The 16278-nt window shown below is 41.7% G+C and overlaps 1 protein-coding gene across 1 annotated transcript in view; it reads right to left on the reverse strand.

Moving 5' to 3' along the window:
* Positions 1-12325, reverse strand: part of LOC115773609 (protein phosphatase 1H-like) — a 37966-nt gene extending 25641 nt beyond the window's left edge. Inside the window, 2 exon segments of the mRNA XM_030720440.1 lie at positions 1920-2109; positions 11942-12325. Coding sequence (XP_030576300.1) covers positions 1920-2109; positions 11942-12177 — 426 coding nt within the window. The 5' untranslated portion in view covers positions 12178-12325.
* Positions 12326-16278: the final 3953 nt, after the last annotated feature.

A 16278-nucleotide genomic window follows, 5' to 3' on the forward strand; every position in this document is an offset into this window, starting at 1 on the left:
ATTTCATGACATTATAGCTTTGGACAGAACAGAAAAAGAAAAAAAAAAAAAAAAAGAAAAGAAGCAGCAGGACTGGATCCTGCTGCTTCTTTTTTTGGAGCATAAATTGTTTGCCAATATTATTAGTTTCTGGGGAAAATGTGTACATAAATCTTTCACACAAGAGCAAAGAGTGTCATTTTAAAAAGAAATGTCTCTCAACACGAAGCTTTTGGAAGTGTGTTAAAAACCAGTCACAATCTGTCTCAACCGTTTACTCTCAGAGAGTCTCTCACAGCTTTATGGAGGTAGCACTGACTGAACAATTTGAGCAATCAAAGAATCACTTATGGTGGACATTATTATGTATCACTAACTAACCAAGGCCTATTAACTTCTGATTAGTGATTATGAGTGACTACAATTAGCAGTTTCTCTTTGCCACCATAAAAACAATTTATTTGACAGCACTCATTGGATTGACCAATACTCAGAACAATGGGAAAGTCCAGGGAACTCAGTAAAGATCCCAGGAGGAGAATTGTAGATTTACACAAGTTGGAAAGGCCTCTTGGAGCCATTTCTAAATAACTGCAGATTCCAAGATCATCGGTTCAAACAGCTGAGTACAAGTTGTTCAGATGTATCACCACTTTGCCAGGGTCGGGAAGAAGGCAAACCGTCACCCTCAGATGAAAAGAAAATTGGTTAAATGTTCAGGAACAACCCAAGAACCACCAAGGCTGAAGCCTGAGAGGGTGCCAACTAAGAAAGAACCTCCTGCTTGTAGATTTATACAAGTTGGGAAGGCCTCTTGGAGTCAACCCAGGAAGCACCAAGGCTCCAGCCTGCCATGAACTGGAAACTGCTGGAACATCAGCGTCAGTAGCATGTAATAATGAAGGAGAATGCTCTCCTCAGTTCAGTTCAACAGCTAGACGGTTGAAACTCTAAGACAGTGGGTATTCCAACAGGACAGTGATCCCAAGCACACATCAAAACTGCTTTTGGAACAGATAAAGCAGGCTAACATTAAGGTATCTGAAGTGTAATCATTCCAACCTGGAAAATGAACAGTTTTTATTTATTTTTAAAGAATTAAAAGCCTAAAATGTGCATGACATTCATGCACATGATGAGCATACATGAACTTCTGACCGCAACTGCATAGGAGAACACACCCGAAGGAGTACAGTTCTGTGGAAAACTGTTGCATACTATGACCAATCAGGATTTCTCTTTTGGAAATCATAGATGACACATCTTAAATTTAGGAGAGTAAATTGCATGGGTGAACTGTAGTGTTAAAAGCTGAAGTGATGCATCACAGTGTTTCAAAATTTGATCCATTGCACAATTTTTAATTCAATCAAGCCTTTGCGTAATTTGCAAGTCACTGACTCCTGATTTCATTCACATTTTACACAGTCAAAACATTTTTTTTTTGGAACTGGGGTTGTGTAAACTGTTACTAACAGTTTCTTGAAATCTTTGGGAGGAAAACTCAATACAAGTTCAATGATCTAAAGACACACACGCACAATTTGAACAGATTTATTCCACATGTTGCATCCAAAGGCATCAAAAAGTCCATAAAACTACTCTAAAGACCATAAAACAAGGAGACAGCAAGTCTTTGTCTGTAAATAATTTAATCCCAGCTGAAAGCCAGAAAGAATTCCTCTTCCTGCACATATGGAGACCAACCTCAGTCTGCAGGCTTTAATGTGAACAGGCACTCCAGTTGTTTACAAGTAGCTCCACCTGTAAGGTCACTGCAAAGTGTGTATGCCTGTTAGCAAAAGCTGCCAAATGCAGTAGGTTTGTACTCCGTGCATTTAAGTTGGAGTGTATTTGTGTGTGTGTGTGTGTGTGTGTGTGTGTGTGTGTGTGTGTGTGTGTGTGTGTGTGTGTGTGTGTGTGTGTGTGTATACTGTTACCTCTCATAGTCTGCTGTGCTCCATCCGGAGTCCCAGGCCCTCGCCGTTGGGCAAAGAGTTGCGTCTCTTGGCGGTGGGGGTCTTGCTGGGCGTGGAGGAAGGACAGTAGCTCATTGGCCTCCTTCTTGCCACAACCACCTCACAGCAAGCCTGGTCCTCATTCAGCGCACTTTTACCAGCATTAATCACCCTGAAAGACAGGAATTGTGTCCAGGCTGTCATATTATGGACACTCACCTTTCCCTTGTATATAGAGCCTGACTAGAGAATTATTAAAAAACATCTTTGCCAACACACCGCCAGCATCATATTTTTTTTTTTCCCCCCAGTTAAAATCTTTCCTTCAAACATCAGATGCACCGCTTGCTTTGATTTTCCAGCTGTTGTCTGGACTGAGCAGTTGAATGAAAGCTGAAATTAGAAGCTTTCTCTGGATGAAACAGTCCTGTGGTCTTTCATGTTATTAAGACTCACTGCAGGACTGCAACAATTAGTCAGAGCCACTGCCTGCGGTTTCTACAAGCGAAGCAGCGCGCGTTGCGTGTTTCATGTTTCATGTCCCAGATGAAGATCAAACAGGAGCGCTTATTTGCGGTACTGCTCTGCTGGGAGTAACCTGATGCATCGAGACAATCACTTCTGGGTGAATATGAAGACTATTTGTGCTCTGTTGGACAAAATGTACATGCTCAACACCCTGTGCTTGTGTGTGCACAGACCTATTGAGCTTTATGTGTGTGTGTGTGTGTTTTTAAAAAAACAGCCATACAACTGAGAGGTTGCAGAAAAATGTAACCCACTAACAATTAAGAACAGATACAGTAAGAGTGTGGTTTGCATTAAAAAAAACAAACAAAAAAAAAAAAACAAACTTTTTTTCAAGGTTCCAGTAAAAAAAAAAAAAACAACACATTTTTATCTACAGTCCAGACTGTAGAAACACAATTTTTAGGATACATCCATAAACATTTTGACCACACGTCTGTGTGGTTATCTGTAATTTTTTTCCAGCTGTGGCTCAGTGGTGCAGCGGTTAGCACTCTCACCTCACTGAAAGGAATTTCCTAATATGAGCCTCTTTACATGCATGTTCTACCTGCGCCTGTGTGGCTTTCCTCTGGGTACTCTGGCATCTTTAACACAGTCCAAACACATGCATTTCAGGTCAATTTAGGTCAACTCTAAATTGTAAGGTAGCTAAACTGTATAGAGCTTAGGGGCGGGAAATCAATATAGTATTAAATATTAAATTAAAATACGCTAGGAATGCTAGGAACAAGAGGGCTCGTCTCATTCTTTCCGGAGTGCAACCACTGCTGGCGGTTTCTGAAGTTTCGCACCAACTAAGTGACCTGCCGTTTGCTGGTTTAAACATTTCCATGGTAATAGCAGCCTCCACCAATCGGAGACATCACAGTTTCAGTTTTAGGATTTTAGGAGCACATCACATTTCACAATGGTACAGCTAACAGCACGTCTACTTTGGATGGCTACAACATAATCAAACATAATCAAACTCATAATCAAAATCCCTGTATGGAGAATATAAATGGGATTTTTGTTTCTGTGACCTCACTGCTTAGAATAGGCTTCAATTCTTATTCAAGTCTTTCATTTTATAACCTATGGTACTCAATTTGGAGATAAATTGGATAAAGCAAGGTATCTTTTAGGTTGTGCCCGCATTGTGACTAATAAGCCAGGACATTATGGGCGAGCAAGTGACTCGGGTTGCCAGTCATATCCACCCCTTGTTTTTTGTTTTTTTTGCCCAAATATGCCCAACTTGCATGAATGCCGCCTAATTTGAAGCACTCATTTTCACTTGTTATCCCGAAAAGTTACTACACCAACAGCATAACAGCTAACTTGAGATAATGTAATTGGGTCACAAATAAATGGTGAAAAAAAGTTGGATTGGCAAGTCTGGCCAACATCCCTGGAGGCTGTTGTTGTGTGTGTGTGTGTGTGTGTGTGTGTGTGTGTGTGTGTGTGTGTGTGTGTGTGTGTGTGTGTGTGTGTGTGTGTGTGTGTATCTGAGTTGAAAAATTGGCATGTCTATTTATAGTCACAGATTGTCAGTTGTTTTCTGTGAGGCAGCATCCTTGCCTGGTCCTTGGTCTTGAATGCTCATTAGCCTTAGTTAGAAGAGTCATGATGTGAGCATATATGCATGTGTATGACCATGTATGTATAGTCTTAGAACAGATACATAAGTTTAAATTGTTAAATGCATAATATAATTGCAAAAGTCTATATATTTTAAGAATATATATATATATATATATATATACACACAGTACGTGATTGTGTTAAGTAGAAACAAGCCTCTTTAAGCTGATTTCTTAATAATGTTTAGTCTTCTCAGTTAATGTCGTAACCCTTATCCTACTGACTGGGGTGCAGGTCTCATAAGCTGCTCTTTTTTTTCCCCTGGTAATTGTTCCAGTTTTTTAACTGTCAGTGAGTTTGTTCCTACTGATGTCACATCATTGTTTTCTAACCCAGCAAAAAGCACCTGAGTCCATTTATGGAGTTTTAATACATGGGATGACTTCAGTCCTAAATTAATAAAGTATCACACAGTATCCAGGAGGGTAGTGGATACCCTGGTCATGCCACACATGAAAATGAGAACTGATGCTGCCACACTGCAAGCTCCAATCAGAGCAGCAATGAACCTCCTGGGAGTGAAGACAACTCCACGTGCTGATATGACTTGTCCAACGCTCAGCTGGAAGATCATCTACTTGTAAAAGGTGCTACCTTTGCACTAGAAACAGAGACAGAGAGGAAACAAATGTTTGCTATAACTGCCTGTAGCATTTAGTTTTAGTTGGTTTCAGCTGTCTCTGATCCCTGTACAACCGCAGTGAGAGCTTGGTTACCAGGAATAAATCAGACTTGTTCCAGTTGGTGTTGGGCTCCACCAGTATTCTTTGTCACAGATTCTGTTCATAATATATATGGACAGATTTTCTAAGTGCAGCCAAGGGACAGAGGTCATTGGGTTTAATGGTCTCATTGTCTCAGAATCTAGTCTCTGTTTTTTTGCAGATGTGATTCTGTTGGCTTCATCAAGGAATGACCTCCAGCTTGCACTGGGGTAGTTTGCAGCCAAGTGTGAAGAGGCTGGAAAGTCTGAGGACACGGTTCTCGGCCGTAAAAGGGCAGAGTGCACACTCCAGGTTTGGAACGAGTTGCTGCCCCAAGCTGAGGAGTTTAAGTATCTTGGCATTTGCTCACGAGTGGGGGGAAGACTGGAGCAGGAAACTGACAGGACAGATTGATGCGGCCTTGGCAGCCATGTGAACACCGTTGTGATGAAGAGAGGCCTGAGCACGGAAGTGAATCTGTCGATTTACCGACTGTCTGCGTTCATACTCTCACTTATGGTCACAAGCTCTGGGCAGTGACTGAAAGAGAAAGATTATAAATGCAAGTGGCAGAAATGAGTTTCCTCTGAAGGGTTGAAGGGTGTCTGTGTCAACCTTAGAAAATAGGGTGAGACCGGTCATTTAGAAGAGGCTGCTAGTCTAACTTATCTGTAGGCCTCTAACATGATTAATGGAAGGAGGACTAAACAAGCTGATCTGCTGCTGGTGTCATCAGGCAATAAACTGCCCGTTATATTCATTGAAATCATTCCACTTCCTGCCACAAAGGATTCTTGTAGTACCAAGAAAGCGCCTGACTAAGGGTGAGAATGCATGAGCTGTAAGCCATCAGGTCCAAAAGCGCTGGTCATCACAGCAATTATGCTGCCCTCCTTTCAAACCTAATGTTTACCAACCGCACCCACAATCACAGCATTAAATGCCCTCTGAGTTACTGCGGCCATAAAAACACTCCGAGGCACCGGCCGCATTTGAGCTCGTCGATATACAGAAATCCAGGAAGCTTTCGTCTGCTTCATCTAATCTGCTGTCAACAAACACGGTAATGTGATGACCTGCGGATGCGTAAATGTGATCGTGCGCTTTGAATGTGGAATGAACCCTGACTGCAAAAACTTTAAGCAAAAAAAAAAAAAACAAAAAACAAAAAACACAGCTGTCATCCTCCACAATAACCGTGCGTTTAATTTAGTGATCCCGCTGTGTTCCACGAAACACGCAGCTGGTCCCATTGTGTGCATGAGACCGGGTGTGCTCTTGCAACTCAGCTGTGCTCATTTCACCATTTTGCAGGAAGAATGATTTGATTTCCCTGCCAATCAAATTTTTGTTTCATTCTGAAGACATAGCTTTCCTCCCATTAGGAACAAAACCTAATTTTCCCCTCCATTGTCAGACATCTAATGCCCTTTTTGTTTCTCCATCCTCGGCAACAGATTTTAGCCCAGACTGCCCCCCCCCACCAAAAAAAAAAAAGAAAAAAAAGAAAAAAGAAGGAATAATTATTTGGTGAAGCACAATGATTTAATGTTTTGCCTCTGCTCGGAACAGGAAAGAAACAATAACAGTCCAACAGTGTTTTGGTTGGGATTGCACCATCTGAATATAAGAGATAAGAAAATAGAGCAGATTGGACTGAATGGACTGCAGGAACGGATGAATTTAGATTTCTTCTTCAGCAGTCGACACTTATTGTATCCAGTTTTTAGTGATAACGTTGGGAAATTTGCTGATCAAAAGTCTTAGCAATTTATAAAACAGCATACCGCCGATTTCACCGATTTAACTGTAACCAGGTTTGCTCCATTTAACATTTAATATTTTCTCTTCCCTCAAAAAGCCTGCACAAAAATACTTGCAGACTACAAAGTTGATGTCGTGCTAAAAGCCCAGGCTAAAGCCATAAAGCTCCCAGGCTCTCAGATTGAATCACTGATTAACAGTGCTGTATACTGGCTCCTGGTGACCTGTCCCACCCAATGACAGCTGGAATAAAACCAGCACCCCCGCACGACCCTGAATTGGAAAAATGGAGAGCTCTCCTCCATTTAGACTTGTGGCCAGTCTTTCCCGCTGGTCACTCATGATACTGCGGTGAAAACATATCAAGTGGGCCTGACTAAATGCCATTTTTCTCCATGTACTACCATTATACAAGAGATATCAGTAAAACTTCGCAGAATGTGACACGCTGAAAACAAGGTCACATTTTATTCCATTAAGAATAAAAAGAATTGAGAAACTTGGAAATTTTTGCACAGTACTGTCAGACACCAAGAAGTTAACTATTCAGTTCCTCAGGCAGGGAGATTTTGTTTGATTCCAGTAGCTAAAATTGATCTGTTATTCAAAAAAAAATTAAAAATTTTTAAAAAGCTGTGAATTATAGATGGACCTTGCTAACCAAGTTAGGAAGATAGCAATAGAGTAAGCTGCAACAATATAGCAACGGCTTAAATGCTAAAACTCGAGCCTGTTTAAAAGAACTCCAAAAATAAAAAATAAAAGCAATGCATTATTTAGCTTATTAATTCCCAAAACTGCTGCTGTAATGAGAACATCGGAGGCTTTAATTACAGATAAATGCTGAAAGGAGCTGAACTCATTAACCACACCGATCCACATGAGCCCTTCATTCATGCAGCTCTGAGGGTTGCTGTGTGTGATGTGTTAAAGACAAGTAAGTAAGTTGTGACCATATGTCCGATTAGGAAGTAGATAATTCAGACGTCATGTAAACAGCTGAAAAACAGTGCGCTGGCCAAGCGTGTATAGAGGAATGATTATTTCTCTCCAGCTTTCTCAGTATCCAATGGGGAAGAAAAGAAGAAAGGACTTGATATTTCTATTTATCAGTGTCTAATCAATGGGGGCAAAACTTTTCCCTTCAGAACTGCCTTAATTCTTTGTAGCACCGATTCAACAAAGAGAAACATTCCTCTGAGATTTTGGTCCATGTTCACTTGATGGCATCACAGCTGCACATCCATGATGAGAATCCCCCACTCCACCGCATCCCAAAGGTGCTCTGTTGGACTGAGATCTGGTGACTGCGGAGGCCATTTGAGTGCAGGGTTTGAGGTGATCCAAGCTTTGTGATATGGCACGTAATCCTGCATCCTACTGGAAGCAGCCATCAGAAGATGGGTACACTGTGGTCATAAAGAGATTGACATTGTCAGCAACGGTGCTCAGTGAGGCTGTGGTGTTTAAACAATGCTCACTTGGTACCAAAAGGCCCAAAGAATGCCATGAAAATATCAGAAAATATGACACCGTTGCACCACCAGTGCCTGAACTGCTGATATGAGGCAGACTGGATCCATGCTTTCATGTTATCTACACCAAATTCTGATCCTACCATCTGTATGTCACAGTGGAAATGGAGACTCATCAGACCAGGCAATGTTCCTCCAATCTTCTCTCCAACTTTGGCAAACCAGTGTGAACTGTAGTCTTGGTTTCCTGTTCTTAGCTGACAGGACTGACACCTGGTGTGGTCTTCAGCTGCTGTAGCCCCTCTGCTTCAAGACATGCATTCAGAGATGCTCTTCTGCACACCTTGGTTGTAACGAGCGGTTATTTAAGTTACTGTTGCCTTCCTATCAGCTTGAAACGGTCCAGCCATTCTCCTCTGACTTCTAGCATCAACAAGACATGCTCACCCGGATAACTGCCGCTCACTGGATATTTTCTCTTTTTCAGACCAAAGTCTATAAACCCTAGAGATGGCTGTGTGGGAAAATGTAGATCAGCAGTGTGTGTGAAACACTCAGACCAGCCCATCTGGCACCAACAACGATGCCACGTTGAAAGTCACTTAAATCACCTTTCTTCCCCATTCTAATGCTCGGATTGAACTTCAGCGGGTCGTCTTCACCATGCCTACATGCCTAAATTCATTGAGTTGCTGCCATGTGGCAGCAGCTGGATTGATAATCTGACTGGAGATTTATGTTAATGAGTAGTTGATCAGGTGTACCTAATAAAGTGGACTTCAAATGCTGTAAAGACCGGGTGAGTACAGGTGACATTGCTTAGAGCTAGTGACTAATTAGCAGGGAATTCCAGATTTGTTCTGGGGCATCCACTCACATATTTGTGTACCTTATCGTGAAATGTTAACCACACTGATGGTAACAGGGTGGAGAGGGAGATTGCCATCTAGTAATCAACCTTTGTGGAACATTAAACGAGGGGAGGAAATGGATACAGCAGGGAGCAGCTGATAAGGCAATACCACAGGAAAAGACATGTGCTTCTGCAAAATCAAAAATCTAACCACAATGCAAAGTGTAATGCACCACAGTGGTGAACAGACTCACTCAAAAACTGACTAATCTGGTTGCATGACTGCTTGTATACCCTTACCTCAGTATCACATGATATAGCATCAATTGCTGATATGACTTTCCACTGGTTTTAGCTGGGTGTTCCAGGGAAGAGATTATGACCCCCCCCCCTCCCCCTTCCTGAAAGAAACTACATAAGTTCAAAGTTCAAGTTTAAATGTTATATGACATCCTATACACACACTATATTGCCAAAAGTATTTGCTCATCTGCCTTCAGATGCTTATGAACTTAAGTGACATCCCATTCTTAATCCATAGGTTTTAATATGATGTTGGTCCACCCTTTGCAGCTCACATATAACAGCTTCAACTCTTCTGGGAAGGCTTTCCACAAGGTTTAGGAGTGTTTATGGAATTTTTGACCATTCTTCCAGAAGCGTATTTGTGAGATGAGACACTGATGTTGGATGAGAAGGCCTGGCTCACAGTCTCTGCTCTAATTCATCCCAGAGGTGTTCTATCAGGTTGAGGTCAGGACTCTGTGCAGGCCAGTCATGTTCTGCCACACCAAACTGGCTCATCCATAGAGTCATTATACAAACAAACAATGAAAATATTGAACAAAAAACCATTAAGACATCATCATTGCAATATTTTAAAAAAAACATGGGTTCTTGGGTTGGGAGAATGTCATCAAATTCTCAAATCTCTGTCTTCTATACAAAATTGTTAAAGGTCTGTCATCTCCACCACTCACTCAGTTTGTAAATATAAGGAACAATACATCTCGTTTAACAAGAGGGGCAATTCGGGAAGATTGTGTTGTTCCTTTCCGGAAAAGTGCTTCTGGTCAGAGTGCATTTTCGGTTCCAGCTGCGCGGGAGTGGAACTCTATTCCTCAGACAATCAGAACATCTGCCACTTATAATCAATTTAAAAAACAACTAAAGAATTGGTTCATAACACATCACATCTGTCAGCATTCTGTATAACAAGCACCTTCTCCTAATCCAATCATGGGACCACCTGTGTTTTTTTTTTGTTTTGTTTTTTGCCATCAATATGAACAATTAATTTAGTTTTAATTACTTATACTTTTTATGAAAATTGTGTGTAGTTTCCGTATGTATTTATTGTATTGTATTGTTTGTATTGCTTGTATTTTCTCTCTTTCAATTTTGTGTAGTTTAGTCATTTTAACCTTGATTGTATAACCTTTGTTTCTTTTTTAGCATGACAAATTGCGATTTGTCCAGGGACAATAGATGAAAAATAGCCTTTTGGCTAATTCTGGCACATTTACAGATTGTTTATTAATTTGCATTGTCCCTACCAAATAAATACATTCAAATTCAAATCCATGTCTTTGTGGACCTGCTTTGTGCACTGGTGCGCAGTCACGCTGCAAACCCACACACTGTTCTTGAGCTAATCTGAAGGCCACATGAAGTTTGGAAGTCTGTAGTGAATGACTCTGCAGAAAGTTGGTGACCTCTGCACACCATGCACCTCAGCATCTGCTGACCCCGCTCTGTGATTTTTGACCTACTGCTTCTTGGCTGAGTTGTTGTCATTCCCATTTGCTTCCACTTTGTTATAATACCACTAACATTTGACTGTGGAATATTTAGTAGTGAGGAAATTTCCCAGATTAACTTGTTGCAGAGGTGGCATCCTATCGCAGTACCACACTGGAATTCACTGAGCTTCATTTATACATCTGTGGCCATGGAAGTGACTGGAACACCTGAATTCAATGATTTGGATGAATGAATGAATACTTTTGGCAGTATAGTGTACATCCAGCAAAAATACTGTGCAGGTTTTAAGAGGGTTGAACTTATAGCACAGCCATCCACTGTAGCTGGTTATTATTTAACAACATTCAGACGCCTCCCTCATGGTCAGAGGGCTTTCCTGAAACTAAAGGTGCTTATTTCAGCTTTCAAAATGGGTTACTATATTCAGTCTTGTGCAGGTTTTGCATAAAAAAAATTATTTTGGCTTTTAGTTTTCTGTGCATAAACCTTACTTGCCAGGGTCATATTCTGCACGCTAATCAAGGTTTTTTTTTTTTTTTTCCCCACAAAGCCTCATATGAAAAGTGCACTTAAATTGTTAGCAAGACACTGTAATTATTTGAGGAACGAGTGTATCAGTCTATAAGTCACTGTAAGCTTTTATAGCATTTGTGGAGCAGCGTGTTTGCAAAGCCGCTGTGTAAAATGTGACATGACAGCAGGAGGACAGATGGTTCACCGCCATCCTTGAAGGCGGGGGGGGGGGGGGGGGGGGGGGGGGGGGGGGGAGCACAGACAAGCAAAGTCACTTAAGTGCATCTAAAGGCTAGTCAGCCGGGTTTGAGTCAGAATATGACTTTTCACTTCATCTGAACTGGGCTGCTACAGTGTATCTAGACGTTACTGATACATTGTAGCTTTAAGGAGCACTGCTGTATCCTAATTCCCTATTGGAAAGTGTATCGTCCTCTTGCATGTGAAAACCAGCTTGGGCTGTGATCCTTTGGATGCATGCTGTCATCTGTTTCTCAAGGCTATACGCAAAAAGGTTGTTGTGTGGATCCCACATCATAGTGGAGATGAATGTAGGTCACAGCAGGTGCAGCCTGGGTTCAAGTTTATGCTCCTTTTGTGTGTGTGTGTGTGTGTGTGTCTCTGTGTGTGTATAACAGAAGGAGTAAATTAGCGAGCACTTGCGCGCTCTTAGGCCTCCACTAAACCACATCATTTGGTTTACATTAAATGCAGCTGACACAGGAAAGTATACAAGAACTGCTCTGAGGCCAGCTGCCCTTCCTCGGGTTTACTTACTCAGCGTATCCGGTGGCCCACGGTAATCTCCTGGTTTCCTTCAGGATCAGGATGGGCCGAGCTATGTGGTCAGCAGAGCACTCGATCTCATCCGGGGACAGTCCGAGGAACTCAGGTCTCATATATGGGAATTTCAGAGGCAGCTCGCAACCAGGATTGCCGCTTCCCCCGGAGCTGCTGCCGCCCATGATTCCACCCATCAACCCGACCACGGCGGACTTGACCCGGGTGAGCATGTTGGTGCCGCGTCGCGGCGGGGTGTCCGTCGGCCGGTGCGCGGCGCCGCGGCTGCCTTTCCCCGGATTCCCCCCCAGCTCGGCCGCGCTCGGTCGACGAAAGGCTGGACGAAGAATGAGGAGGAGAAGGAGGATGAGGCAGTCCTCAGACGGTTATACCTTCATTCATTCAGCGCGGAACCAAGAGTCGCATCCGGAGGAGAGGATGGCGGAAACAGCGGTGATGCTTCAATTAAAACCCTGCACACCTCCATGGAGAGTCATTGATAACAGCTCGGCCGTCGAGAAAGCGGAAATGCTCTGAAGATTAATGGTCATGTGATGCATCCATGGATGCATGCTGAAAAAAGAAAAACAGTATGGGCAGACGCCATGGTTTTCTATTTCTATCCTAACAGCATGTAATTGCCCAAATACAATGCGAAGAGTGTGAAATAACCCATATTTTTGCCCACGGGTAGTATTTTCATTTAGTTTAATTTGAAGAAGTTAATACATGACACAATAAATACAATAAAATGGCATTTAAAACCTTTATTAAGATCAGGGGTTAGTCCCAGCAAACCAAACACAGCTCTAAGTGGAGGCCATCACCAGTGGAGCGGAACACCTGTAAACCTTAAATGACACATAGCAGAATGACTAAAACAGTAATATAAGCAAAGACTACAATATCCACTTGTACAACAGCACTGTAATAATAAACACTTTGTTGCAAGAACTGGCTTTTTAATCTCACTGCTTAAAAATTACACAAGCATGCCTCTACATTATAGCAAACCCACAAAAATATTACGTAACGTATAAACATTCACTAAATTATGACGAAAACCACAAGTTTGGCTCATCAACCAGTCTGAACCACATGCAGTAATCACACAAGCATGAGGGCAGGCTGAAGTCTGCGTACCTGCTGTAGACTTTTTATTAGTATGGGCCTCTTCGGCTGAAACAAAAAGAAAGACTAGAAAGAGAGACTATATTCCTCCCATAATGACTTCTTTTAATTGGGTCCCTGTTTAAATCCAGAATAGAATTGAAAATTCTTCTTCTCACGTACAAAGTATTGAAAAATCAGGCCCCATCTTATCTTAAAGACCTCATAGTACTGTATCGCTTCTTAGTACCGCGTACTTTTCCAGCCTTTTGTTGCCTTTGTCCCAGCTTTCTGGAGACGTGTTGTTGCCATCAATGAGCAAACATTTTTCATGAAATAACAAAATGTCTCAGTTTAAACATTTGATATGTTTTCTATGTTCTACTGTGAATAAAATATTGGTTTATGAGATTAGCAAATCCTTGCATTCTGGGTTCTAACTAATTATGATTTTCCCTCCTGTGAAAGCTCCAGTCTGTGAGCCACACAGAGATCCGTGCCATATACATACAAGCATAGTCCCAATTATTTCTAAAAGCAGCAAGTTTGCCCAAGTTTATCTGTTCTGGCTACCCTGTTTGGCTACTGGAGTGGACGGAGTACCTGAAGCACTGTGCAGGGGAGCTGACAGCAGTTCTCACTGACCTGTTTAACATCTCCCTGCAGCAGGCCTCCATCTCTACATGCCTCAAGTCAGCGACAGTCATCCCGGTGCCAAAGGAAGCAGCAATCAGGCCCTCAATGACTTTTGGCCAGTGGCCCTGACACCGGTGGTGATGAAGTGCTTCGAGTGACTCATCTTGGCACAATATCGGAGCCTTATTTATTTTATTTATATTTCTTCTTTTCTATCTAATTAGTTATGATTCATTATTTCAGCACCTGGAGGATGGCTCCAATAAAATGTCATTCTATTGTGTAATGACAACAAAGATATCTTATTGTATCTTATTGTTATTGCAAAAAGAAGTCTGGTAAGCTTCATAACCTTTGCTGCTAATAGTGCCAAGTATCTACCCTCAAAAAGGAACTGCACAAAATTGACCTACATGGTTTGCCAAAAAAGAGAGAAAGGAACAAAAATACACCTTGTCAAAGATGACACAGACATGCAGAATAATATTTGCACACACCAAAAAAAACAGCTTTGGTGGGAAAGTTCTGAAGAGCAGCTGTGAAACGTGGTAGTGGGAATATGATGGTTTTTGGGTTGCACTGATGCCTGAAGTTCAGTTTGCACTCATTGATTCAACCATGAATGAACCATCAAAGACTTCTTAAATACAATCTATTCAAAAGTAGTTAACAAAAAGAATGCCTTTTACCCATTATTTAATTTACTTACAGTCTCTTTATCTGCCATATTCTCTGATGTGGGGCACTGTTCAAAAGTCTCGAGTCTAAACTGTATCTTTAGGCACTGTGTCACTTGCAACCTTTGTGAAGAAGGTGTCAGGAAGCCATTCTTGAAATTTGAAATTTGTGGTTTAAATTGTTGTCAGTAAAGGAAAGCAAAGGAGGTCTGGAGAGTGGTACAACAAAGAATGTCTACAGCCATCTGTCAAACTCGGTGTAGACTCTGTTGTGATTTTGGGCTGCATAGAAATTAGTGGTTTTTGGAATCTTGTCAACACTGATGAAATTATGACAACCATCCTGTTGGACCACGGACAGATACTATAGTGAAAACATTTGGAAAACAGCTTCGTTTTTCACCATGGCAATCATCCCACACACCCTGCACAAAAACATTCCTAGATAGAAAAACACAATGGAACACTATCAGTCATGGATTGGCCTCCTGAGAACATGAACCAGTGATTGAAGCAGTGTGGGATCATCTTGACAAAGAATAAAACAACAAGCAGTCAACATCCAAAGAAGGGAAAACTACCGGTTTGCGCAATCATTGGTCATTGATCTCATCATTGATGAGAGAGAAGCAAAAAATCCTCTGCTCTTATCGCCAATCTCGTCTCCTTGTATGGGGTGTTGTCCTCAGGCTGGAGCTAATCATCCGTTGACAGCAGTCATAATATTTGGGAATAATCTTTATGTTAATTTTGTAAAATTTTGGACCCAAATGTAGTACACTGGAGGCAAACTTAAAAAAAGCCAATTTCTAACATTTATAGTGCTATTATTAAACCAAGAGCCCTAACCTTTGACCCTTTGAGAAGGAAAAAAAAAGTAAATAGTAAATAACACACACTGAACCACAATTCAATTCAGTGCACTTCAATAACAGTTGCCTCAAGGTGCTTTATATTGTAAAGTAAAGACTCTACAATAATTACAGAGAAAACCCAACAATCAAAACGACCCCCTATGAGCAGCACTTGGCAACAATGGGAAGGGAAAACTCCCTTTTAACAGGAAGAAACCTCCAGCAGAACCAGGCTCAGGGAGGGGCAGTCATCTGCGACTGGTTGGGGCTGAGGGGAGAGAGAGACAGGACAAAAGACACGCTTTGGAAGAGAGACAGAGATTAATAATAACTAATGATTAAATGCAGAATGAAGCATAAACAGAGTGAAAAGAAACAGTGCATCATGGGAACCCTCCTGCAGCCTAGGCCTATTGCAGCATAACTAAGGGGTGGTTCAAGCTTAATCGTAAAGGAAAGTTTTAAGCCTAATCTTAAAAATAGAGAGGGTGTCTGTCTCCTGAATCCAAGGTGGAAGCTGGTTCCACAGAAGAGGGGCCTGAAAGCTGAAGGCTCTGCCTCCCAGTCTACTCTTAAGTATCCGAGGAACCACAAGTAAGCCAGCAGTCTGAGAGCGAAGTGCTCTATCGGGGTGATACAGTACTATGAGGTCTTTAAAATAAGATGGGGCCTGATTATTCAAGACCTTGTAGGTGAGGAGAAGGATTTTAAATTCTATTCTAGGTTTAACAGGGAGCCAATGAAGAGAAGCCAATATGGGAGAAATCTGCTCTCTCTTTCTAGTCCCTGTCAGTACTCTAGCTGCAGCATTTTGGATCAGCTGAAGGCTTTTCAGGGAGCTTTTAGGACAGCCTGATAATAATGAATTACAATAATCCAGCCTAGAAGCAATAAATGCATGAATTAGCATTTCAGCATCACCCCAGCAGATGGAGCTGTTACACAAAAGTAGATAGGCCGCTATCTACTTTTGTGTAGGTAGGAAAGATTATTGCACGTTTTTTCAGGAAATACTTCAAGGCTTCTTATGTCTCTCTCTCGTGAAACAGTAATGAGA

The sequence above is a fragment of the Archocentrus centrarchus genome, chromosome 23, assembly GCF_007364275.1.
Source record: "Archocentrus centrarchus isolate MPI-CPG fArcCen1 chromosome 23, fArcCen1, whole genome shotgun sequence".
Lineage (NCBI taxonomy): Eukaryota > Metazoa > Chordata > Actinopteri > Cichliformes > Cichlidae > Archocentrus > Archocentrus centrarchus.